At 44.6% G+C, this 27,505-nt stretch overlaps 2 protein-coding genes across 2 annotated transcripts; one reads left to right on the top strand and one right to left on the bottom strand.

The window, feature by feature from the left end:
• Positions 1 to 2,083: 2,083 nt before the first annotated feature.
• ticam1 (TIR domain containing adaptor molecule 1) lies at positions 2,084 to 6,042 on the bottom strand. Its single transcript, XM_080833092.1, has 2 exons — positions 5,977 to 6,042; positions 2,084 to 5,504 (listed from the first exon to the last, which is right to left on the bottom strand). The coding sequence occupies exon 2, from the start codon at positions 5,377 to 5,379 to the stop codon at positions 3,391 to 3,393; it is 1,989 nt and encodes a 662-aa protein (XP_080689218.1). The 5' UTR covers positions 5,380 to 5,504; positions 5,977 to 6,042; the 3' UTR covers positions 2,084 to 3,390.
• A 2,785-nt stretch (positions 6,043 to 8,827) lies between these two features.
• uhrf1 (ubiquitin-like with PHD and ring finger domains 1) lies at positions 8,828 to 25,638 on the top strand (the record flags this gene model as incomplete). The annotated part of the gene is made up of 16 exons (XM_080860582.1): positions 8,828 to 8,980; positions 9,149 to 9,409; positions 9,682 to 9,836; positions 15,845 to 16,060; positions 17,997 to 18,112; positions 18,402 to 18,588; positions 18,859 to 18,982; positions 19,408 to 19,515; positions 20,012 to 20,116; positions 20,273 to 20,379; positions 20,568 to 20,730; positions 20,887 to 21,024; positions 21,122 to 21,254; positions 24,878 to 25,035; positions 25,279 to 25,377; positions 25,492 to 25,638. The coding sequence occupies 16 exons, from the start codon at positions 8,828 to 8,830 to the stop codon at positions 25,636 to 25,638; spliced, it is 2,370 nt and encodes a 789-aa protein (XP_080716708.1).
• Between the last annotated feature and the right edge of the window lie 1,867 nt (positions 25,639 to 27,505).

Genomic DNA, 27,505 nt, shown 5'->3' on the forward strand with positions numbered 1-27,505 from the left:
ACACAAATATACATTTTCACAAAGTTTGCTGCTTCCGTGTCTTTAGATATTTATGTCAGATGTAACTATGGAAGACTGAAGTATAATTACAAGCATTTAATAAGTGTCAAAGGTTTTTATTGACAATTACATGGAAGTGGATGCAAAAAGTCAATATAAACTTTTGGCCACGACTGTACTTGATGAGATGAGTTACCTGAATGAGTACTTTTGGTTTATTAATTCTGGTTTATATAAACCTCAGTTCTTATATTTCCATGTTTATGATTATACATATGTAAGTGTTTGTTTATTTATTTTTAGTTTCTTTGTATTGTTATTATGTAACCATTATGTAAAATACCTTGGGCACTAGTCAGAAGGTCCTTTATAAATAGAAAAAATATATATAAAAATTTATAGAGCTTCAGAACTATAAATTGGCACTCTAAGGCCCAATCTCAATACTTCCCCTTACCCCTTATCTTTCCCCTTACCCTTGAAGTTGCGCGTTCATGTGAGAGCTAGTGGTGTCTCAATACCCAATTTGATCAAGATTAAGGGGTAAGATTAAGTGGTGTATGGCCCTCGTTTTTAAGATGATCGGAGAGCTACTTTGCCCCTCCAAGGGCTATCCCAGAGCGCACAGCGAAACCAGCTCGGGAATTTAAAAAAAAAAATGGCTGCTTGAAGCGAGGAATATTTTACATGAATAAAGCTATCTACACAACTTTTCATATGTTTATAATGACTCGGTTTGATCTGAAATGTGCTACACGAACTATGCATAGTATTGTCGGTCTTAACTGAAGCTTTCAAACGGTAGTTTTAGGATACAATTAGCGCGTATACCACCACTCCATTGGCTTATATGGTAGCTTGCCAGCTATCATGCTACATACACTACATGTAAGTACTTTTGGCTTATAATTAATTTAAAAATGACGACAGTCTTGTTTCGTGCTCTACACAGTTGTATACATATATATTTGCAACCATGTTCTTCATTAGACTTTTTTTTAAATCGCTAGTTTCATAGCTCATACAGTCACGCATGACGTACCCGAAACCGAGTGGCGTCTCATTTCATAGGGGAAAGTTTTCAGCCCTTGGCCCTTACACTTGCAAGTGCTAGGGTTAAGACAAGACAAAGACAAAGCAAAAGGGGCAAGGGTAAGAATCGAGATTCGGCCTAATTCTAATCTGGGACTCAGGAGTTGTTGAGTTCAACTAAAGGTTTAATCATGGAGTTGCTGGGTTAATCCAGAATCTTTCAAATATTCCAGAATATCTGCTTTCCAGTTACTCTGCCAAGGCATGTCACACAAAGGTGACATAGTCTGATGGACCTCATTACCTTTAACAGCTTCTACCAACTTCGCACCATTGCTAAAATCAAGTCTTTCCTGTCACCCAAAGATCTTGAGAAGTTCATTAACGCTTTCATATCCTCTTGGCTCGACAACTGCATTTCCTTGCATGCTGGAATAAGCCATTTGTCCCTGTACCGCCTACAACTAGTCTAAGGCATGATTTACACTTCTCCAATTCGGTCGTAGAGGGACACTTTGACACGCCTTGGCAACACCTTCCCCCAGGTGTCAACGCCCATCCGAGCCCTCGGAGAGCTGGTCTGAGAGGAACGCTTTTTTCTTTCTTTCCGTAGAGAGTCGGATACCCCCTTGGCTGTGATTGGTCCACTAACGACATTATTTCCCAACACATCATCACACACAGAGTCAATGTCTCTCATAAAAGAAAAAAATCGCCAAGTTCTCCAACAGCTCACTCCAGCTGATTCCAACCACTATATATAACACTTGTTGTCTCTCTATTTCTCACTCATGGTGTTTAGAACTCACTTTCATTAATCCAGCCTACTGATTTTTGTTTAGCCTCCTATCTTGATCTAATTATTTTTATTCAGACGTTAAATAACTTTCATGACCACAAATATAAATTGGCCAGCGATTTAAGTTGTTTCTTTGTTCATACATTAATATAGAATGGTCGGAGCAAAGCCTCATGAGAAATGGGACCTGCGTATTAAACAAACTCCCGAACAGTTAAACTGTTAAACAAACTCCCGCACATAGGAAGAAGGCTGTTATCCTAAATGGGATTTATTTTATTGTCAAAAACGCGAAGTGGAGTTTACTTACAGCCAACACCATTGTATTACAAACACTGACAACACACACACATAATGAGAAGGTAGCCTACACCTGGCAATTCTCTTGCTTGTAATCTTTCACCTTTTAATATTGTAAAATGTCGTTTTAAAGCGCTCCTGCTGTCCTTATAATTATTATTGCCGCGGTAAATTACTTTCAGCACCCACAGCCGTCGTAGAAGTGTATAGGGCCTGTAAGTACGATCAAATCCTTCTGAATCCGACCACCCGCCCATTTATTTTCGAAGGCGGAGAAGGTCGGAGAAGGATGCAGAAGTGTATTTCACACTTAAAACGTTGCTGCAAGGCTCCTGACCGGTACCTGGAAAAGAGACCATATTAGCCCTATCCTGGACACTCTCCACTGGTTTCCTGTGTGGTTCAGGGTTGATTATAAGGTGCTCCTGTTTGTTTTTAACGCCCTTTATGGGCAGCACCTTCTTTTATCACAGACCTCTTAACCCCTTACTCCACCGCCAGGCCCCTCAGGTCGTCTAATTTAGGGCTCCTGGCAGTCCCCCAATCTAAGCTTAAATCCAGGGATGACGTGCTTTTGCAGCCCCTAGACTGTGAAAAAGCACCCTCTATAAGATCAGCCCCCTTTATTGACTCCTTTAAGTCCAGGCACAAAACCTACTTTTATTGTTTAGCATTTGGATCCTCCTGATATTAGTTGATAATTTGTATATTTGCTTTCTGTGTATATAGATGCTTAGGTGTGTGTGTTGCTTCTGTTTTTCTATTAGATTTTGTTTGTGATCTAATTGTTTTTTTTATTTATTGGTATGATTTTATTGTGATTTATTTGTACAGTACTTTGGACAGCGCGAGTTGTTTGTAAATGTGCTTTTAAAATAAATTTGAAGTTACTGTATGGCATATGAATGAGGCTATTGAAATGTTGGTATTCCAATTTTCGTTACAAACATTCAGGCCAATTTCTCTTTTATAGTCATATTTGGAGTAGGGACATAAAAGCTTCTTTCACAAATGCTATTCAACACTGTGAACTGTAAAATAAACTACTGTAAAGTAAGAGTATATAAAATGACCCACTGATCAGTTAAGAATTGAGGATAATATTGTGCCAGTGGGATCCCACTGTAACGCCTTTTCAATTTAACAGTAATGAACAGAACCTCGACCCCAATCTATATTTTATAATAGCATTAATGCTAAAGCATGCCTGTCTTTAAAGGCACAAAGTCCTGAGCTGAAGTCTGATCCCGCGTCTGCAGTCAGTCCTCATCTTGATCACCATAAAGCACCTCAGGGTCTTCTATGGTCATAGTGGAGTTGTTCCCAATCATGATACATTGGGCGTTGCTAATGTGGATGGTACTGTTTGGGGGGTAGGGCAACACTTGTTCCTGTGAAGGGTGACCCCAAAAACTATCTGGGTTCATCTGTGGGGTGTGTGGGGAGTAGTTTGGTTGGGGGGCAAATGGTGGGACTCCTGTCCCCGGGGTGGGGGGGTTAAAAGGTGGGGCAGGGGTTGGACTCGGCATGTTCTGTTGCTTCCAGTGCAGGTCCCAGGCCTGACGTTGCAGCCTCTGGTTGAGCTCTTCGTGCTGCATCTGCTGCTCCCGCCAGCGGTTCTCCTCCAGGAGTCTCTGCCTCTTCTCCTGCAGCCGCTTGGCCTCCTGCTCCCGCTCCCATTTCACCCGCTGCCTGGCAACCTTCTGCGGACTGATGGCCTTCCTGGCGTTCTGACTGAAGCTCCTGCTTCCCTCCTTGAGGGAGACGATTGTCCTCAGCACCCTGGGCAGACTGTCTTGGGGCAGAGGGTTGTTTAGAGGAAGAAGGGGGATGACGGAGTTGTACTTGTGGGTGTTGTGTATTGAGTTTATGAGGGCAGAGTCGGTGAGGACTTCCTGCATACGTGAGGTGAAGTTCCGAGAAAGCAGCAGAATGGTGAAGGCGGAATTGTCGATGGCGTCGTCCAGACACGAGAGTGTGGGCCTGCCAGGGATGGCAAAGTCTTGGGAGAAGGTGGCCCCTGTCCCAGAGGTCACGCACTCCAGGTTCTCCCGCAGCTCCTCGGCCTCCTTTGCGTCCTCTGGGGAGTGCAGGATCACAAACGAGTAAAACACGGCCCTCTCGTCCTCACATGCCACAGGCGTCTCGGGCACACTCACAGAGCGAGAGAACGCTGGGAGAACAGGCTCAGACAGACGCAGGCTCTTCATACCTGTGCTCATGGAGGTTACGAGCTGACGTATGCCATCTCGACCTGAGCACTGGACAGGCCGGCGACCGGGCTCCACAGGCACGGTAGGAACAGGTGCTGATGCAACACCTCTGTGCTTATCAGCAGCTGCACTGTGTCCAGACACCGGATCCGAAAACCCCTGTGTTGCCCCCCCTACCAGAGCCTCAGCTGCGGAGGAAGCACCTGAGTGCATGTTCTGGATGTGTCTGAAGGCCTGCTGTGAGTCTTTTGTGTGTGTGGAGACCTGCTTTGAGTCTTGTGTGTGTGTGGAGACCCGCTGTGAGTCTTGGGTGTTGGTAGGGTTGGAGCCCCCAGCAGGTCGAGTGGGTGTAGCGCTGATCTCCAGGTGGCTGGGAAAAGAGCTGTAGCTGTTGGTGGAGGACAGGAGGGAGGTGGGGGAGCTGTGGCTGTTTTCATCGCGGAGACCGGCAGCAAGTGAGCGGAGGGTGTCCGAGCGCAGCTGAAGGGCCTTAGAGCTGGTCTCCATCCCACAGAATTGTACAACTTCCTCTATGAGCTCATTCAGGTAGGAACTGCCTGTGTGCTGCATCTCTTCCCCATTGCAGTTGTTCTTACACTCAAGCAGAACCGCTTGATAAGCCTGATCACGCAGTGATGCCTCACACAGTCTTTCCTGAACCAGCACCCGGAATATCCGTGCCAGCTCCCTCAGGGTGCCGACCCTGGGCTCTGGGAGCTGGAAGCCGTCCACCTTGATGTCCTCCAGCTGCCCACAGCTCTCTCTCACCTGGCCAGCCAGGTAGGCGGCTATGTGGTGCTCCCTGAAGGCCTCCAGCTGCTGCAGGGCGTCCGCCTCCCTGTTCAGGACGATGAGAGCCATGGTCTGCACCAGCTGCTCAGCGGGGTTGCAGATGCCCATCTTCAGGGTGATGCTCAGGAGCCTCTCTTTGGGGGTGCGGGACACCACCTGAAAAGCCCCCTGGAGGTCCGTCCCCGTTGACCCTCCTGCTGCGGCTGGGTCCTCCTGGCTGTGCCCTCGCCTCTTTTCCGCCATGTTGCTGTTGTGCTGTGATGCTTGTACATGTGCTCATGTGTTCCGTCATAATTGTTTGGTGCACATTAAAAAGGGGAGTGATACATTATTTCTACTGCACTGATTACGAAGCCACTATGGCCAAACTGCAAGACAAAGAAGTTAATACAATGTAAGTATTGTGCACGACATCCAAGCAGTAAGATTTACCTCAAAATTCAAGTAAGGTACTGGTATTGCAACACAGCTCCGCAATGTAGTGTGGGAGTATTGTAAACAACAATCAGATTAGGAAGAAATAGTGCACCCGGCAAAGAATATTAATTCAATATCATATGAAATCAGCGAAACAACTCCATTTTATCATATGTAAATAGCGAGAGGCCTATTTAATCATATGAAATAAGCCAAACCAGTCTATGTAATCATATAACATTAGCGACAGAAGCCTATTGCATGATCACGACTAGCAATGCCGGGAGAAATAACTTTAAGAAATGCTTCGTGAAGACCAGAGGCAGTCAACTGAATTAAGCGTGTTACTGCCAATCCAAAGAAAATGAAATTAATTAACAGAAACAAGGGAGCAGTATAGTAAACGTTTACGTGTTGACATACCTTATATGTCGTCGAAAGTTGAGAGAAATGACAGCGAACGTGTCCTGAACATCCAGGAAGTCCTTCACGATGTCTATGGTGCCTGCCGTGCACTGAAATCGTATGTCTATGACTGAAATACGTGACCCGGAAATTGGCACCATTTAAGAAACAAGGGGGTTTTATGATCTGATTATTATTTTTTTTTTTACCGTAACCAAGTGGCCAGAAGTTTTTGTGTTTAATGTAAATATCTTTCTATGGCCGCACAACTGTCAAACTCAAGTTAAAAACCCAGTGCATCTCAATGCATTCGCAGAGCCCGTAGAGGGTACTCCCAGGCGATATCTGGATGACAACAACGATACATACCGTTTGTTTTGCCACGCTGGATTTAGAAACGATTGTAATCCTACTGTAAAGTCAAATTCCAATTCAACGTTAACTGACTTTTTGTCTACTCAAAATGATCTTCAGTCAGCACTGAGCAATATATGGCGATGCTTTAACACAGTGCTGTTTACAGTAGCCCTGTGCTCACTAAGAACAGGCCGAGGAGGTTACAATGAAATGTTTAGTCTATTAAAGCATGCTTAACTTCTCCGAGTATCACTAGAAAGATGACTTGAAAAATGATGCCGTCTTTATAAACATTTTCTCATCAATGTTAGCGAGGCCTGCTTTTATTACTTATAATACAAATATCTATGATTTTTACATAGTCAACAATTTGCTTGGGTTTATCTGGGATCAGTGAAATGTGTTTGCTTACATTTCATATGTTACAGGACACTGCTGGTTATGTGCGAAGTGAGGGTGGGCATGAACTGAGAGCTATGGTGTGCTCTGGTGGGAAGAAAATAATTGGCTTATTGATCTCGACGTGTTTCAGAGATCTCCCGCCAAATTTTGATGAAGCGGGCTGACTCACAACAATGTAACGCGCCACAAATGGCTGATTATTGACTCAAATTGCGAGGCAGGGCGCCTGCTTAGATGGGCACGTTCTCCATAAACATGTCCACATTACTGCATTCATTGACCGATTCATTAGGGCGTGTAAAAACTGCATTGAGGTCGGCGTTGGCGGGCCTATTCATGCTGTCTAAATGGTTTATTTGGAGTTGGCTTGCATGTTGTTTTCAATTCTTCAGCTGGACACAGGTAATTTACATAATCTCGCGTTAAAACGTTGTACAGCATGCCTGCAACGAGACCCTAGTTTCGCGCGCTGGGATTAAGCTCCGGTCTCGGACTTGAATGAAAGACACACAGTCCAATGGTAGAGAAGATAAGTAGTCCTCTCGACCAATAGCAAAACAGCAAGTCTGGAACAGGAGGAGAAACACGTTGTGGAAGAATAGTATTGATTCGGCTTTCAACTTTCTGTGGGCAAACTGGAGAAGATCATTTAGTCAGCGATTGAATTGAAGTACCTCATACTAGTTTGGAGATTTTTGGGTGATCATTTGCCGCGATTCCCTTTTGTGTTAGGAAGTTAATAGAGGTGAGTTCGATTTTACTTTTGATTTGTGTCTACACTTGGTGGAAGTTGAGATTGTCAAGTAAGGTTAGCTAGCTAACGTCAAGTGAACCTACCCTGGCACTAACCTAATTTAGCGGCAATTTGACAAATTGGACATTATTTTGCAACATGATCGTTTTTTAATCAAATTTTCTTAATGACCGATATGTTGCAATGGTTGTAGGTTTGTTTTGTTGCTGGTACGATGCGTAAGTTAGTTTAAAGACCACGAGTGGAAGAATAATCATTCGCCCAGTCAAATGTAAAATTGCATACTTGCTAACAATCGATAACGTCCATTTTAAAGTCATGGTACTGTTTATCAATAGTGTTAGGCAGTCAGCTGGCTAGTATTGAGCTAAAGCCAGTTGTCAGTGTGTGAGTATAGTCCTCATGGAAAGCCATCTACAAATGGCCATTCAGGAATTAGCTCTGTTTGTTAGGGATTGGCAGTGTGTTAACGGTAACGTTACTTCCGACAGATCTCAGTCAGCTAGCTGACCAGCTAACGATTCAGAGCAAGCTGGCAAAGGTAACGTTAGTTAGCTGAGCGTATAAAGCTAGCTAGGTAGCTAACGCTAACAAAAGTGCCCAGCCTCCTAACCAATCAGCTAAGAGGAAACAACTGCCTCGTAGCGCGGTTTAACCGAAAGGCACATCAGAAAGTATAATAATGTAACGTTAACGTCTGTTCAAGTTATGGTTAAGAAATTCAGTTGTATCGCTGTTATGGTTTTATTGTGTTGATCACTATCAGTATAACTTGATGATATAATAATAATAATAATAATAATAGATTTCTCGATGAATGAAGGCGTTCGCTGAATGTCTTAAACAAAGACATTCACTTAAATGTTCTGTTGGCTCTTTGCACCAGTCGCTACTTCTTCTAAATACGTATTTAAAGTCCTCTTTCGGATATTTTACGATCTTCAATGACTTGAAGCAACTTGGCACGGAACACTTGACAGTACAAACTTGAGGATTGTAGTGAGCCTTGATTCTGAAATTACTTTTGTGGTGACTAACACTAGGGGGCGCATGTGTAAAGACAACAGCACATAACATGGGGCGGAGCTGAAAAGCCTAATAGGTTTATTGCCTGCTTTATTGTTTAAAAAAAATTGCAGTCTGAATCAGCCTTTGTAAAGAGAACATGCAGCACAGTATTTATGGGCCCTAACCGCCGAGATCTTTGATAAGAGGCCTGAGAAATGTACACTGGAACAATTATTCACCCTCTCTTCTGGTGGCATCCAAAAAGTCTCGGCTTTTGTAGAGGGTCTGTTCGGACAGCGTCCTAGTGCAGTGTTGAGTGTTGTACTTTCCTCTTGTAGGGCTGCTGCAATGTGGATTCAGGTGCGCACCATGGATGGCAAGGAGACTCACCGGGTGGACTCCTTGTCCAAGCTCACCAAAGTGGACGATCTGCGGTTGAAAATCCATGAGCTATTTAAGGTGGAGCCAGAGTTGCAGAGGCTCTTCTACAGGGGAAAGCAGGTGTGTGTGTTTGTCTGTGTGCTCTCTTTAAGACCAGGTTGTCTGATGGACATCCTCTCCTGTTTCGGGGCAAAAAGAGTGTATGTATCTGTACGCGCGCATGTGTAAGATCAGGGCATCTTGGGGTTTCCTCTCCTGACCTGGGGGTAAAGTGTTTGTCTCTTGCAGATGGAGGATGGCCACACCATCTTTGACTACAACGTTGGTCTGAATGACATTGTTCAGCTGCTGGTGCGGCAGAGCGTCCCCCAAGCCCCCCTCCCCAAGGAGAAGGAGGCAGAGCTTTCTGACTCTGACTCCGGCTGTGGCTCCGCCCAGAGCGAGTCGGATAAGAGCTCGACCCACGGCGAGGGGGACGGACAGACCGCAGGAAGCTCCGCCCAGACAGACGCCCTAGACTTGATTGACCCCGGCTTTGGATTCTACAAGGTGAGCTGAAGGAGTCCGAGAGGCAGGGTTGGGATCAGACAGATGTAGTTTCTCTAACCGCACACAGGGTGGCGCTGTGTGTAATTAGAAGAGGGTGTATTTCTTTGAAACTGTAGTATAATGTTGCCTTAAGTTTTAACAAGTTTAACAAGTTTTAACAAGTTTTTTGTCTGACCAGTGTCTGTAGGCGGTGTTCTGCGCATAGCAGGGAGGACCTTCTATTATTGGTTGTTTTCAAACAGATAAATGAGTTTGCGGATGTTTTCAAACAGATAAATGAGTTTGTGGACGCCAGAGACTTAAACATGGGTGCATGGTTTGAGGCGAAGATTGTCAAAATCACGAAGACGACCAAAGGCTCGGCAGAGGGAGACGCACAGACTGAGGCGGCAGAGGAGGAGATCCGTTACCATGTCAAATATGAAGAGTAAGAATGCGTCCGTCACTTGCACTACATGAGGAGGAGTAGGGAAATGGCCATCAATGACGAGAGAGGGAGGGAGGGAGTTTTTATAAGCGAGTAACAGTAGCAGTGCTGCAGTAGCTCGTATTGCGTTATTCCGGTTGTCTGTGGTATTCCACCAAGCTGACGCATGGATATTGCAATACTGTCAGAACCGGGATATTTTGTAAAAGCATACAAAGTTCTCCAAATTTTGTGTGTCAGAGGATTATTCATCAGTTTAGGTAAACTGCTTGAGTCTTTTGGGATTCAGGGACATCACACAGGCCGACCCACAGGCGTTCCGCTCCAGAATGGGACATTTACTGGCTGTTGCATTGGTGTGAGACTTAAAACTCTGACACATCATGGTTATGTAATGATTTAGTACAGTACATCCATCACATATTGGTCCTTTTAAAAACCATATTACTTCATGTTATGAGCTGTAATGTTTCTTGATCAAGGAATTGTTAATGATGTTGAACATTCAGTGGAGCAAGTAACCTATTCACAGCGATCCTGTTCACATTCCAAATGTGCCCTGACTTTACAGTCTTAAACAAAAGCCTGTGTGCTATTTAGAAATGTGCTCAATTCTCATGGCAAGGTTTATGGGTGGGTGGAGTTAGCACTGCTGCCAAATGCACAAGTTAAGAGAACACCGGAGAAAAGACAGAAAGAGTTTTCTGTGTTTTTGTTATTTAAAATGGTATTAATTGTATGAAATGGACATGATAAAAACTGTGATTTAAAACGGATACCATCCAGTTGAAAATACTTTGATATAAATTCTATTCCATATGGCCCGCACTAAATATATTAAGAAGTAATGGTTTGTGTATAGTTTTGAAATGTCTGGACACACAGAAGGGCTTAACAGAGGGTTTCTGTCTGACTGCTCACCTGCTCTCCATCAGAGACACACAGGTAAGGGATAGTCACAACACTGACGAGTAGTCATATGCCCATATATGCATTTGATATTATGTAAAGCACAAACCATGAAGGCATGATGAAGGACTACAGTAGTAGCACCTAGGTTTACAGCACTGGTCAGTCATTGTAGATTCATATCTAATCTGGACTGGCATGGCATGGACCAACATAAGTGTAGTGGATACTTGCCACAGTTTTTATGTAGTGCAAAGGCTCACGGTAACCCACGCCCACAGTGAGATTTAAACTGCGGATGTTATGGCAGGTGGCTGGATGTCTTTGTGGTGGCAGTTTATTCATTGTATGTGTGTGGCGGCGTCATGTTGAATGTGTGTGTGGGCACGCATGCTGGCGGTTAGTGTGTGTGTGTGTGCATATGCTGGCGGTGAGTGTGTGTGTGTGGTGACAGCTGGCAGGACGCCATCTCTCCCCCATGCGTCTGCTGTAGTTTGCAGACTTGAGCGTTGGGGGGGGGGGGGGGGGGGGGGGGGATTGATGGGGCCGGGTAGCAGTGTGAGGGTTATATATGTGTATACGGTTAAAACTGGAGAACAATTTTTCTGTTTCCTATGCTTGGCCCAAGTTGTGTAGTATGAGTCATGTAGGTGGCCTAATTTCTCCAGTATTCACGAGAATAGCTTTATAACATGTGCATCTTGTTTCTTATGTAGAGTGCCCACCATGGGCATTTATGCATGAGAGGTGATCTGAACTTATGCTAATTTAGGCTGCCTTCACATACATAAATAGATGAGTCAGTTTCAAACGATGTAACAGTCACTCCCATTTAAACGTGTTGACAGTCCTGTCCTTACCATATGTTGTACTAACCTCTGTGGAAAGTTCTTTACCGTTTTTTCCGGTAGGTCTAATGGTTTAATTCCTTATCACACTGCAGTACCAAAAAAAACCTGCAGTTTTGTAGTTATTGGGCGTCTCTACTGCGCAAACACTGGCTCCATGTTTGACAACATGACGGAAGGATTTTGCCTTCATTATATCTATAGGTATAGAACAGAACAAGAGAGTCTATAGATAAACCTAACCCTAACCGCCATCCCACCTCCTATATATATTTATATACCCTTACCATTACCATAGATGTGTACTTTATGTTGGCATGGATGCTAAGCAATACATCCACTAGAGGGCACCTCAGTCAAAAGTTGCTGACAACAACAAACACAACAACAATCATGGCGAAAGTGGAGAAGGTCGTATTAATGTACCCTTTAAGGAGGAGGTCCTATTAATGTACCTTTTAAGGAGGAGGTCGTATTAATGTACCCTTTAAGGAGGAGGTCCTATTAATGTACCTTTAAGGAGGAGGTTGATTAATGTACAGTACTGTGCAAAAGTTTTAGGCAGGTGTGAAAAAATGCTATGAACTAAGAATGCTTTGAAAAATGTAAAAAATAAATGTTTATTTTGTATCCATTTACATGGTAAGACTGAGCACAGCAACAAGACACAACGTAGTTATACTGCATCAGCAGGGTCTCTCCCAGACAAAGATTTCAAAGCAGACAGGGGTTTCAAAATGTGCAGTTCAAGCTCTTTTGAAGAAGACGTTGAGGATCGTAGACGCAGTGGTCAGCCAAGGAAACTTAATGCAGCTGATGAAAAACCCATCAAGCTTTTTTACCTTCGAAATCGGAAGATTTCAAGCAGTGGCATCAGCTCAGAACTGGCAGAAACCAGTGGTACCCAGGTACAGACATTTACTGTCCGGGGAAGTCTGGCCAGAAGTGGTCTTCATGGAAGAGTTGCAGCCAAAAAGCTCTACCCCGACAAGGAAACAAGGCCAAGTGACTGAACTAAGCACGAAAACATAGAAACTGGGGTGCAGAAACATGGCAGAAGGTGCTCTGGACTGATGAGTCAATAGAAATATTTAGCTGTAGAAGAAGGCAGTTTGTTCGCCGAAGGGCTGGAGAGAGGTACAATAATGAGAGTCTGCAGGCAACAGTGAAGCATGGTAGAGGTTCCTTTCCAGTTTGGGGCTGCATTTCTGCAAGTGGAGTTGGAAATTTGGGGCCGTATTCACAAAGCCTTTTATCTTACCACTAGGAGTGCTCCTAACTCGCGCTAAAACCTTTTACGTAGGAGTAATTTCTTAAAAGTGATTCACAACGGCTCTGAGACCTACTCATACTAAGGATAATACCAACTCCTAAGCTTAAGATAAAAACTCCGTTGCTATGGATGACGTCGCTTCTCATGCACGAGTTTAGAAGGGGTGAGGACGGTGATTGGTTGTTGACAGGCTCTCTCATTAAAAACTCAGTCCTAACATCCCCCTAATGATCCCACTAAATAAACAGAAAATAAGAGAATAACCTAGGCTTCAAATGAAGTCATATTAAATAGTTATGGACAGTGCACTTATGGACAGTGCACAGCAGAATGCACACGCATGATGACAAGTTTGTGCATCCAACGAGAATGACGCTTTGCACGTTAAGAGAAAGAGAAATTGCCGAAAAAAACACGGAAATTGCATGAAATCAAAGAAGTAATAATTAAAGCACCCTGCAAACTATGCGTGAGGCATGGGAGGACATATGTGTTAACATAAATGCTTCATTCCCTGCCGTGTGTCGCTCTGTCGATGACTGCGAGAAGCGGTGGTATGCGCTCCAGTCACAATGTAGGATGGAGATTGCGGAGTGGACTTTAAAAGAGCCGTTGCGGCTACAGGTATTGTGTCACCAAAATAGGCCTCATGCGTATACTTGCATGTTGTAGTTCAACTGTGCTCCCGGTTGTGGATTGAGGAAGGGTGTCAAAAGCCATGTCTTGCATGGATGGCCACTGTCACGTCACCCAAGTGGCATCCAGCAGGTACATGGTGCCGCTCAAAAAGCTGGCGCAGACCGCGCTCTCCATTAAAATGCGCGAATCATGAGTAGATCCAGGCCACTTCGCAACAATATCCATGATTGTGCAATTTGGATCAAACACTATCTGTGTATTAATTGAATGTACCTTTTTGCGGTTTACAAAGACGTCCTCATCTCTGGATGGAGCAATTATTTTAATGTGTGTTCCATCGATGGCACCCCCGACACCGGGCATTCCTGCAAACGCCATGAAATTGACCTTGATCCTTTGAAGTAGCCGATTGTCCAAAGGGAACCGGATAAACTGTTGTACAATGTGTGGTCTACAGAGTGCGGTGATTGCGATATTCTGAAGTCGTCTGCGTTGCAAAGTTGCATTTTCCCCGTAGCCAAAAATCTTAATGTTATCAAACATTTAACTTCCGGACTGATTGGGTTGTTTCGGATAGTTGGAGACGTGATTGCATCCCGCACTAATTCTAGTAAAATGTTGATGCCTTCACGGTTTAAACGATATCTTCTCAACAATTCAGAGTCGTTCATTGTCTCCAACACGTTACGTCTGGCTTCAGCCATTTTAAGACTTTTTGTCAATAGGTCTTAGTGACTTAGGAGTCCTCATGAGGAGTTTTAAGCTGTCCTAGACTTAGGTGCTACTTTTAGGGATAAAATATTTTGTGAATTGCTCTTAGTAAAAAAAAATAGGAGTCCTAAATTTAAGACTGACACGCCCATTATTTTTAGGAGTTTCTCCTAAATTCGCAACTTATGAGCTACTTTTAGCCCTAAGATTCTTTGTGAATACGGCCCCTGGTCAGGATGAATGGATTCTTCAATGCTGAGAAATACAGGCAGATACTAATCCATCATGCAATACCATCAGGGAGGCGTATGATTGGCACCAAATGTATTCTGCAGCAGGAACATAACCCCAAACATACAGCCAATGTCATTAACAACTATCTTCAGCTTAAAGAAGAACAGAAAGTCCTGCAAGTGATGGTATGACCCCCACAGAGCCCTGATCTCTACATCATCGAGTCTGTCTGGGTTTACATGAACAGACAGAAGAATTTTAGGAAGCCTACATCCACAGAAGATCTGTGGTTAGTTCTCCAAGATGTTTGGAACAATTTACCAGCCGAGTTCCTTCAAAAACTGTGCGCAAGTGTATCTGGAAAATGTATGCTATTTTGAAGGCAAAGGGTGGTCACACCAAATTTTGATTTAATTTAGAATTTTCTTCTGTTCCTTCACTGCATTTTGTTAATTTATGAAGAATTGATGAAAATCAACTGTTAACACTTCCATTTTTGAAAGCATTCTTAGTTTACAGCATTTTTTCACACCTGCCTAAAACTTTTGCACAGTACTGTACCTCATAAGGAGGAGGTTGATTAATGTACCTCATAAGGAGGAGGTTGCATTAATGTACCCTTTAAGGAGGAGGAGGCATTAATGTACCCTTTGAGGAGGTCGCATTAATGTACCCTTTAAGGAGGAGGTCGCATTAATGTACCCTTTAAGGAGGGGGTCGTATTAATTTACCCTTTAAGGAGGAGGTTGTATTAATGTACCTCATAAGGAGGAGGATGCATTAATGTTCCCGTTAAGGAGGAGGTCATATTAATGTACCCTTTAAAGAGGAGGTCGTATTAATTTACCCTTTAAGGAAGAGGCAAACAACTGTTTGTCTCAGCACCCAGCTGAAGTCACATCATATAGAAAGCATATTAATGTACCTCATTTAAAGATTATCATATAGATTACCTCTGAAACGGTTCTGCCATGTTCTGTGATCATGTCTCGCTCGAGCGGTTGGTCGTGCTCCCTCCATGATTCCCAGCGGTACTGTTCTGTTATGGCCCGATCCATTGGCCCTCAAGAAATGTGCGCAAATATGGACGCCAATGCAGAGTGCAGACAGAATGTCTGTCCTAATCAGTCGAACAGTGAGATGAACACTGGTAGTTGTTTTTCCCCTATCAGGGACAGTTGGCCTCCCAGCTTTTTCAATTTCTCACACACACACACACACACCATTCAGTATTCACACTCAGGTTGTCAGAGGGTGTTACTCTGTTCTGCTTCTGTACTCCACTGTTAAGTCTTCACAGTGAAGGATGCTTTGTTTTGTCATGAATGGTTGAGCCTGGAGGTGTTTGGAGCTTGTCTCAAGTCCTGTCGTGTGTGTGTATGTGTGTGTTGTAGTTACCCAGACTACGGGGTGGTCGAGCTGGCCGGTAAGGATGTGCGTCCGCGGGCGCGTACCGTGTACCAGTGGCACCAGCTGGAGGAGGGCATGGTGGTGATGCTGAACTACAACCCAGACGAGCCAAAGGACCGTGGCTACTGGTACGACGCCCAGATCCAGAAGAAGAAGGAGACCCGCACGCAGAAGGAGATCTACGCCAAGATACTACTGGGGTACACACACACGCACACTATTGCTGGCAGAGTTATTTAAAATTGTGATGTAGTACAACATGTGGAGCTAAATCAGTTGCGCCTGTTCAGGCTATCCTTTAAAATCGGTTGCTTTGCTCTAACATCCACACCAAAAAACGGGTTTGTAGGTACTTTATCCATTTTACTCCCGTTTACCAAAAACAAAAGTGTCACATTTGGCACAGATAAGATGGGGGAGACGAATGGGAGCACTTTGCAGGCATGCAAACTTGTCGCTTTTCGGCGAAATTCGCCGTTTTCCCACCGAAATATGCCATTTACGTGAATCGTGTAGATCCGAGGAGTTTTTTTTTTTAGGGGGGGTGGGGATTTCCGGCGTGCAGCGTTTGGCTGCGGGAAAAAAGTCTAATATATATATTTTTTTTTATATTGAAAACTCGTTATCATCACCATTACTTTCGAGTTTATGAGTTCGTCTGCCAATGATATGAAAAGCACAACCCTCAGGCTGTCAAAAGAACATAATTAGCCAATCAGAAGTAGATTAGGGCGGGTCTTGGGAAAATGTGCTTAGTTTCACCACCGACTTTTCTGTATCGCTCTGCCTACGTAGATGCCAAAGTAGAGATACTCTCACACCGAAGCAGAGTAAGTTCAAGAATCCTTGGGAAGATGCCCTCCTAGTTGATGAAGGATTGAAAAAGAAATGGCGCTTGGCATGGATAGAAGAGATAGGGAAGGACGGTAAGCCTTTTGGTAGCCGGTGTAAGAAATTAAAAGCAGGTGCTCTCTTGTTGTGCTCAAGAAAGCTATGTATGCAACTAGCGGGAAAACTTCCACTTATGAGTAAGACCCCGCTCGTAGAGCAGCTGTTCGTGCTATCGAACACACAACGCTTTTACTGGGGGCAACAACCACATCTGATGTACCGGCATCCATAACTGACCGATTATGTGCCCTGAAAATATGCGTGTGTACGTTCATCGCAGAACACAATCCAGGCAAGCTCGCCCAACCCCTGGTGAATTTATCCCAAAAAATAGCTGAAGACAAAATTGCTTTGACTAAACTGTCAATATCCAATCAGCATGCCAGCTATTTTAACACACACGGCACAACACCAGAATTTAAAAGAAGTATTTCGGAAAAGCTAAAGTTTTCCTTAAATGTCGACGAAGCCACCAACAAGAACCTGGACAATGTCCTCGTTCGTTTTTTTGTTGAAGATTACAACGCAGTAAAAACGCAACACTTGCCAGGCAGGAACATGAATATAGCCAATGCCTCAGCAATTAGGCTACTGTATGCTAGAATAAAAGATGTGTATTTTATTATACGATTATTTCTTCTGAACGAAGTAATATTATGGAAATGTTGCAATATAAAACTACATTCTACAGCTCACTGTTGCTCTTTAACGGTTTAAAGTGAATCACTGTCCTTTTTCATATATCCTCAATGAAATGGTTGCAAATCAAATCTTCTTTCACTGACTGAATTTCACATACCATTATAACATGTCACCTTGTGATTGTAGGTCATCTTGAAATCTTCCAAGGACAAAGCTTAGCAGCAAAACTTGATATCAAAAGAAATCGTAAATGCGACATGTGTTAGTACCATATTGTAGTGAGGTGGAGTACTGCTGACCCTCTTGGGATTGCAGTTTCAAAAGTCCCATCATTCATTTCTAAATGTTTTTTTGTTTGATTGTTTGTTTTTTTGACCCTGTAAATGTGTCCTCGCCACAGGACGACCCCCCCCTCGCACTCACCCACATAGAAAAAAAAGTTCAGGCTCAGGATTTTTTTGGCTTTAACCCCTGCGTGAAGAAGCGGCAATTTTTCCTCTCACGCAACCTTCTCACCTTTTTCACCCCTGACCAGTTTGCATGCCTGACTTTGTCTTGCGCCTGTGCTGTGAGGTGATGCTACTGTTGGATGTGTGGTTGTAGGGAATCTGGGGACACTCTGACTGACTGCCGCATCATGTTTGTGACGGAGATCTACAAGATTGAGGAACCCGGCAACAAGGAGGGAGCGGAGGCGGGATCAGACAGTCCAATGAAGAGTACGTACTGGAGTTTGTGTGTGTCCACTGAAGAGTACTTACTGGTGTGTCTGTCTGCTGAAGAGTGTGTGCCAGGGGGCTGGACCTTTTTAAATGTGGTTCTCAAGTTTTCACATGCTTATTATGACACTGAGGACTGTATTATTACTGAACATGCTGGGTAGAAAACATGGCTAACGTATACTTTGCCTGGTCAAATATCCCAAGGGGGGTGTGTGTGTGTGTGTGTGTGTGTGTGTGTGTGTGTGTGTCCACGGCTGGCTCTGATGTGTCTCTCTCGCCTGTACAGGGTCGAATGGGCCTGAGTGTAAGCACTGTAAGGACAACCCCAGTAAGGCGTGCCGCTGGTGTAACTGCCACGTGTGCGGTGTGAAGCAGGACCCCGACAAGCAACTGTTGTGTGACGAGTGTGACATGGCCTTCCACACATACTGCCTCAACCCCCCGCTGGAGAGCATCCCTGAGGACGAGGACTGGTGAGGGGGTGATGGAGGGAGGGGTGGAGCAGTGGATAAATGAGTGGATTAATAGCGGGTTATTTAATGCGGGAAGATTATCGTAAAGATATGATCTTCTGAAGGGTTTGCTGGTTGTGTGTGACATAATATTCTAGGATTTGTTAAATGCCATCATTTTGAGTGAAGTCGTATGATGGTGATGTGCTTTTAAACTTGTGTGTGTGTGTGTGTGTGTGTGTGTGTGTGTGTGTGTGTGTGTGTGTGTGTGTGTGTGTGTGTGTGTGTCAGGTACTGCCCAGAGTGCAGGAACGATTCGAGTGAGGTGGTGGGTGTAGGAGAGAAGCTGAAGGAGAGCAAGAAGAAGTCCAAGATGGCGTCTGCCAACTCATCCAGCCAGAGGGACTGGGGAAAGGTAGGCAGTCTCATACACACACACACACACACACACACACCAGAGGGACTGGGGAAAGGTAGGCAGTCTCATACATGCACACACACACACCAGAGGGACTGGGGAAAGGTAGGCGGTCTCTCACAGTCATGTATTTACACACACGCCAGAGGGATGGGGGAGAGGTAGGTAGTCAGGCCCTGGGGGCACACACACACACACACCAGGCTGAAGGACTCTTATTACTCTCTGCAGGTAGTGAAGAGGAAAAGGCATGTCGGTGCATACGGGTGTTGAGGATAGAAAAACTGTCAGATTGCAGGGGTGATTAGCTTTGATGCCCCTAGGGGTCATTGGCAATGGTGCCCTGCTGCTGACTGTCAGTTCATCAAATGATGCTTCCTAAGACTGTGATGTCTGCTCATTGACCTTTGACCTCTGTGCAGGGCATGGCGTGTGTGGGGCGCACTAAGCAGTGCACCATCGTCCCCTCCAACCACCACGGCCCCGTGCCAGGCGTGCCCGTTGGAACCCAGTGGAAGTTTCGGGTGCAGGTAAGAAACTACGGAGAGGAGCTGCCTGTTAGCGTGTTTGTGTGTGTGAGGGAGAGAAAGAAAACTCTACGTTGAAATGTAAATGCATAACTGAACCGTATTCATTCATTTGGGTGGGCAGTGGAACCGTTGTGTAGAACTGGTGTAACAGACTGAACTTGCGCGCTATATACGCCATACGCTATATAAGCTAGTAGGCTTTCCAGTCATTTGTCTTTATATCAGAACTGTCATTCTGTTCAAGTAAACCCAGGATTAAATAGGTAATGTACCAGGAACAACAACCCTTTGCCGTACCTTCTAAACTGTTTGTTTGAAAATTGCAGTACTTTGTTCAGATGTTTTAATTTGCCGTCAGAGACGACAACAAACAATCTATTTGGCCGCAGGCGGTGATAATTCACTCCTCGTTTGCATAGGATTAATTTTTCTTAAAGTATTTGCGCTCGGACTTTCCCAACTTTTCCAAACTCACTCTGTGCGGCTCTGTTCCCAGGTCAGTGAGTCTGGCGTGCACAGGCCCCATGTAGCCGGGATCCACGGCAGGAGCAACGACGGGGCATACTCTTTGGTGCTGGCCGGCGGCTATGAGGATGACGTGGTGGGTGCCACTGCAGACAAGAGAGCCATTACGACTCTGTAGTGATCAATACTCCTATACCAATGATCAATAATCACTTGTTTATCCGCTAATATCCAGAATTGACATGTTTTGTCTCTGTTTCCTGTGTGTGTGTGTGTGTGTGTGTGTGTTTAGGATGATGGGAATGAGTTTACCTACACAGGCTCTGGTGGACGGGATCTGTCCGGGAACAAGAGAACAGCTGAACAGTCATGTGACCAGAAGCTGACCAATATGAACAGGTGAGTTGATGATCGGTACTGTCAGGATGGAACAGGGGCAGGACTAGGACTCAGTGTAGTGGGTGATAGTCTCCGGTCTCTGGGTGTGTGGGGTTCGGAGTGTGAATGTGCGGGTGTGTCGGGTGCAGGTTGCTCAGTGTGTGTGTGTGTGTGTGTGTGTGTGTGTGTGTGTTGTGTTGTGTGGGCAGGGCGTTGGCGTTGAACTGTAATGCAGCAGTGAACGAGAAGAATGGTGCGGAGGCGAAGGACTGGAAGGCGGGCAAACCGGTGCGGGTGGTGCGCAGCTCCAAGGGCCGCAAGCACAGCAAGTTCTCCCCTGAGGACGGCAACCGCTACGACGGTATCTACAAGGTCAGTAGTGACATCAGTCGGGCAAAGATGTGCCTCTCAGTGATTTGAGTGGATTAGTAATTCTAGAATGTAATCATATATGAGCAGACGCATGTGCAGAAACACATCTCGACTCGTACATCATGTTTGACTCCTCTGTGGCATCGCTCTCCCCAGGTGCAGAAGTACTGGCCGGAGAAGGGCAAGTCTGGTTTCCTGGTGTGGAGGTACCTGCTGAAGAGGGACGATGACGAGCCGGCCCCCTGGACCAGAGATGGGAAGGAGCGCGTCAAGAAGCTGGGCCTCACCATACAGGTAGACACCACTACAACTCCGTGCTTCTCAGCGAACATTTTACACACTGAAACGTGAGTGTGTAGTAGCCTAAAATGTTATTGTTGTGTGTGTGTAGTACCCTGATGGCTACCTGGAAGCCCAAGCAGCTAAGGAGAAGGAGAAGGAGAAGGAAAACAAGAACATGGAGGAGGAAGAACAGGAGCCGGAGACACCCAGCAAGGGGAAGAGGAAAAGGAAATCCCAGAAAAGTGAGTGAGCCTGACGTGACCGGACCAGGTGGCTGGCGCTGATATAGATCAGCCCCTTCAGGATTTCGCGATCGTGCCAATTCACGCGACTTCAACGATTACAAATCATTGTCGTCTCCCACAACTTCCTCCTGCCTGCAGACACTAGCAGAGTTCTAATCCGTTGTAAAGAATGAGAATGGCTACACCAGGGTACTGTTCGGCGTAGCTCGCTAAGCGGTTTAGCGAGCTAGATTCCAGGCTAAAAAAAGAGAACGCCCCTTTATCGGGGTCGGCGAAGCAACTTCTGATAAATTACCATAGTAACATATCTCTTAGCACTAGCCTGCTCCAGGGAAGGCTAAAATAAGAGTACCCCGATTAAGTTTGCCACACCCCCGGCAAAAGGAGGGATCCCACAGTTCTTGTATGAGCGCTACCGATTCAGCCGACAAGGAATAATTAATTTACAAGACCTTCTCGAGTCATTCATTGCAAACACCACAGACGAACATTGAATGTCTTGCGCGTTTTCCCGAGCATAACGTCTTTGATCCAAGGAAATTTGAGCACATGACCCATCTCCCTTACGGAGATATCGGCGAAAAGTTGTTTTACATACCTACGATCTTGATTTTATCATGTCCCTTCTACAATGACGATGTTATTACGTCATCAACAAATGCAACTTACATCATTGCAAACGTATAGTGTTGCAAACGTGTCTAGTTTTGGTGCAGTAGTAAATAAAGTACTCTCTACTACACCATAGCATATCCTTTTTGTAGAAAATGATTAAGGTGGCTGCATGATAAGAGAGAAATACACACAATATATTTTCATTGCTTCAATTTATTGAATTTCTTATTAATACATTTACATTTAGTCATTTCGCAGACGGTTTTATTCAAAGCGATTTACAAGGAGACATAAAACTACAATTAGTACGGAGGCGAAGGGGGTCGAACCAGCGATCTGTTGCATGCAAACCATGAGCTCTAAACTCTGCACCAAAGTCACATATTCGCCATGGGAAAAGATTTCACATCTTAGACAGCCTATAGACAGTTTCTTTCTTATATTGCGGCAGTGTTGGATTTTGACATGATTATGGTCTTGAATTCTTCATAACGCGTTCATGGTCATATCCTGCCTTAGCGGAGAAAAAAATTAGTCTTTTTCTTTGAGTTTAGACTATTGTACCGTTAAAAAATATCATGGTTTTGGTGATCGACCTTTCCTGTCTTTTGAAGCAGGACGTGAACGCGCAATTTAGCTGACGAGTTTAGCCTGGGACCAGAGCATGTGAGCGGAGCGGAGCGCCGCGCAATTCCCGCTCCCCGCTCAGGAGGATGTCCGCTCATTCGCTCTGCCGCTCAACGTTGTGCCAGGGCGTTCCGCTTAAAACCGCTCCGCACTCATCTTAAATTTCCTGCCGCTCCGGCGAAATCGCTCCACTCAAATTTTTAGGAGAAATTATTTTCTGACATTTTCCCTTCATGTAATTATGCCAGGGCCCTGGGACATATGGCGTTTGATTTAATGATGTCACCGATACATGTGTCAAGTCTCATTCAGTTACTCGAAATGATGCAGACAAACGGACGGTCATATCACCTAACCTGCTGATAATAATGGGCCTAAACCAGTATGACTGTCAAGTTTTTGACCGAAAAGTGTCACGTTTATCTTGCTGTACCAATAAAAGTGTAAACAAATCTGAGTTATGGTCAGACCCATCGCTTTGCAGGAACGTTTTGTGTGCTAATCGCCTACAACTGCAGGATTACCCAAAGCTACAACTGACAACGTTTACACCCGTAAACTCATTCCAATATCGTAAAAAGGTACTAGAAGATGTGATAACAGTACAAGGACAGTTAACAAGTCATCTTTGAGTCATCAATTACAACCAGGTATGATAAACAGCTATCTAGCCCACTCCATACAGCACTGCCTGAAACGTAGCTACATTATAAAGATAGACTAGCACAAATAGCTATGTTTTGTATAATGTTTTTATGATATTGTATCCCACCTTTTATCATACAATGTGCAATCCTCGTTTCGGCGATTCTGTGGTGAAGTTGAAACACAGACTATAACAGATTATAGGCACAGACTACAGCATAGGCATTGACTTAGGTTTTAAGTCAAACATGAATTTAAAAGTCTATTCCATTGAGCAAATGCCAACAACCAGAGAAACAGTTAAAGATCTGACTCTCCAAGGCGATGATGTCGCCACATTCTTCCTCATGCTCTACATCTTCCTCTCGCTTTTTGACCTGAATTTTGCATTTATATGACCTATCACCTTGCTTTTCGAAGTACTTACCATCTTGCTACCCTCGCGGGCACACGAGCCAGTGTTGCAGGGGGGGGGGGGGGTGGTGGAAGGGTCTCACGTGACGTGTTTTATCCAATCAGGTTGCTTGGATGCTCCCATTGAAACCCATTCTATTCTACGTGAACCACCTACATGTAAGCCGCTAGAAGCAGTTAAAATCGGAGCGGACTGGAGCGGAGTGAATTCCCCGCTCCGGCAGGGGCGCGGCGCGATGCACCGCGGCGGGGCGATGCACCGCGGCGGCGGACACGGACACAAACACTTAAATGAATTATGATGTTCATGTGTTTCTTTGAATGACAGCAGTCAATAAGTATAATTTTACATGTTTTATGGTAAAGGTAACCTTAAATGACTTATTTTGTGATCTGGCGCTATATTTATTACTTGACCTTCCAGGGGGGGCGGGCGGGGCCGTTGGGGGGGCGGGCGGGGCCGTTGGTGGGGCAGGCCGCCACCCTAATATCATTGTAGGGGAAACACTGGGGCTAGATTATCTCATTTGGCGAGACAGACTGATTTATCTTAGCTTCAGTTCTACGCCGAACAGGGCCCACGCATTGAAATTAAACGCAGTTTTATGTGTAGGCTGAGATATTTATAACATTTTATTCAGTCATACTTGTGGTCCTTTTGTAATTCCAACAGGTGCACTTCGTTGTGGATAAGTAAATCCTATGTACTGTTCCCCCTAGGTGTTTAGCATAACGTAGCATAACTAGCTATGTTTCTAGGTAACTGTCTAACAGCTGTTGCCATTCCCACGAGAATAAACATTTGAATGATGTCAAAGTAAAAGTTGTGTGTTCGTTTCCATAACAACAATACAAACAATATACATTTTCTGACCTAAATAAGCAGAGGGCAGAACAGCCTATTATGCTACATTTTTGTAGTATTTGTAATCTTTTGTTTGGCTTGTTGGTAAGGTTATTTAGAGGACCATTTCTCAATGGTTTGGTTCTTTAGAGAATGTTTGTTAATGTTTTATTTTTCAACAAATAACTCAATTATAATAACAGAGGGAAATAAGCAACTTTTTGTCGCAACTTTCACTTGCTCCCGCATTTTTTATCACAACAAACACCTATAAACACTGCAATTTTCACCTATCACAAAAAAAGCCCGCAAAATCCTGGGGGGACTGATAGATAACCAGTGGCACACAGTATGAGCCGAGGATCGTGTTGCGCCCCAGAGCAAATGAGGCTGATGGTGGCAGTGGAGGCTGATGGTGGCATGGGGAGGGTGATGGTATATGTTTGCCTTAACAACGCTGTGTGATGTGTTTCAGTGGAGGCAGAGGAGAAGGGCTCCCCACGGAAGAGCCCAGCCAAGAAGACGAAAGTGGAGGCGTACAAGCTGAGCCGCGAGCAGAAGACGCTCATCAAGGCGGACGAGCTCAACAAGAAGGTCTGGGGTGAAGCCATGGAGTCCCTCAGTCTGGGGCCGGTGAGTAGGGGCCTTCAGGGTCTCGTTCATTTACTTGTACACTCACGCTTATGTATTTATTCTCTTACACTCTTGTAGTCTTACACTCTGCTTTCAAAAAGAAACAATATTTGTACAAACTTCACCTATTGGAAGCCAGTGTCCATACAGAGCAATGGGTCATGCCTTTCAACATCTGTGGTTCATTGTAGTTCTTTGTAGCCTGGCAACAGTCTGATCCTCCCTCCCTCCCTACTTTTGCAGAAATTCCTGAATAAAGTGGAGGAAGTGTTCCTGTGCATCTGCTGCCAGGAAGTGGTGTTCCAGCCCGTCACCACAGAGTGCCATCACAACGTCTGCAGGGTAAGGCTGCGATCGAACCCGCTAACCACGCTACATCCTCACCTGTCTAATGTGTAGAGTTTGTGCATCCTGGTTGTGTAACTGTGCTGGTTATCCCCCCTGTCCTGCGTATAGGAATGCCTTCAGAGGTCTTTCAAGGCCGAGGTGTACACGTGCCCTGCGTGCAGGCACGATCTGGGAAAGACCTACGAGATGAACGTGAACAAGTCCCTCCAGACCGTCCTCAACCAGTTTTTCCCAGGCTACAGCAGCGGCCGATGATGCCCGCCGCCCCCTGCTCGGCCACGCGCCACCAACATGAACTCTGAGGGCAATTTACAAAACTCCATCTGTTCCTGCTAATGTATTTAACATGTAATGACTTTTAAATCAGGGTGTCGGGCTGCCTCCCCCCCACCTCCACACGTGATGAGGGCGTGGGTTCAATGAAATGCAATCAGTTCCTGTCTAAATTGCCTTAATTTAGCCAGTCACATTAGGTAGAGTTTGACAGCCTGAGTGAGAGTCGCTAAAATTCCTGCTTGTAACATACCCCCCCATTCCGTTAGCGCTAGACTGGGATTGGATGTGTTTTTAAACGGGTGATCAGAAGGTTAAGTGTCACAAGTCGACATCACCGTTGCTGTGATTGTCTAGAATGCTGTACAGCCATACACCTTTCCTCTGATCCCCCCCCCCCCACAAGCACGCACGTGCACACACACACACACACACTCTCACACTCTCTCTCAAGGTTAATTGTCCAGGTGAATTGTGTTAATGCAGCTCCCCCCCCCTTGTACAGTGACGCAGATGATAAATGCAGATGATTGACTTCAGAACAGATGAGAGTTAGCCGTTTCCTCATCTACTCTCTCCTGACTTTGGGCTGAAGTCAATAAAAAGTACAAAAGCTCTGAGGCTGGCACAGTCTCTCTCTTTCTCTCTCCCTCCCCCTATCTTTCTTTCTCTCTCTCTGAGAATGATGGGTGTCTGGTGCACCATGGAGTAGTGACTGAGATGTGCTGTCCTGGACCTTTGAATCTCCAGTGTTAATGAGACAGTCAGTTGTCCCTTCCCCAAACTTAACTCCCCCACCTTGTTGATTTGATATTTTAGCTTTAACATTCCTGTAAGTTACTATCATACACTTTACTTTTATACGCTATTGGTGCGGTATATAATTCCGTCATACTTACTAGCTTTTTGTTGTGATGGACATAATCGCCAGTTTGTAAGATAAATGTAGCCAAGTAATATTCCCTCGTATATTTGGTTTGTTTTGGCGTTTAATCCAAATGTAGTTGCAATGTGATTGGAAGATTGAGAAGATCCAAAGATCCCACTATGCCCTAATACTTTCCCCTAGAAAATATTAAATTGTGAACCTGTAAGCTGATGTACACAATGGTGTGTTCTTACACACCTCTCCCAATTCTTCTCATAATCTCCTTAGGTGAGGAAGTGAAGAGCAATTTTCTTTACAATGTTTTTTTTTTTTTTTTTTTTTTTTTTTTAATAATCAAACAAAAACAACAAAAAAACATCCATGCAATTTAGGTTCCCTTTCCATTTTATAATTGCCGAAGGCTGCAGACGTTATTTCCTCCTTTAGATTATACCTCAGCTGTTTCTATTAATATTTTATAGACTGGAAATGTATATTCTGAAATTGTTTATATTTTAGCACTTGTTCAACAGTTGTATTTTTCTCTGTAGGTGTCGGCATAGCTGTCTCTGGACACAGATTTTGTGCAGATTTTCAATAAATTCTTATTGAACCTTTTTCTAAAAATGAAACATGTATTTCGTGTCTTCTTTCTTAATGGGTTTGTGTGGCCTTGTAGTATTTGAATACAATATGTTTGATAAAAGAAGCGAAGAACTTGAAAATGTAATCAACCGAATTTGGTGTACTCGGATATAGCATTCCGTCTAGACCTAGTGCTGTGTTGAGCCAGTATTGATCCGAGACTGGCATATATGATAAATATATTTAACCGACCCAAGGGGTCAGTGTTCTTGCCTGGGATATTGAAAGCGACCTTCGGGGTGCGAACCGAGTGAATGTGAAACTAATTTTCAGCGACCATTTAAAATACCGGAAGAGGTACAAGAGAAACGTTTTGTACGTGTTTTCCGTGACTCT

This window comes from Sprattus sprattus (genome assembly GCF_963457725.1).
Source record: "Sprattus sprattus genome assembly, chromosome: 2".
NCBI classification, from domain to species: Eukaryota; Metazoa; Chordata; class Actinopteri; order Clupeiformes; family Clupeidae; genus Sprattus; species Sprattus sprattus.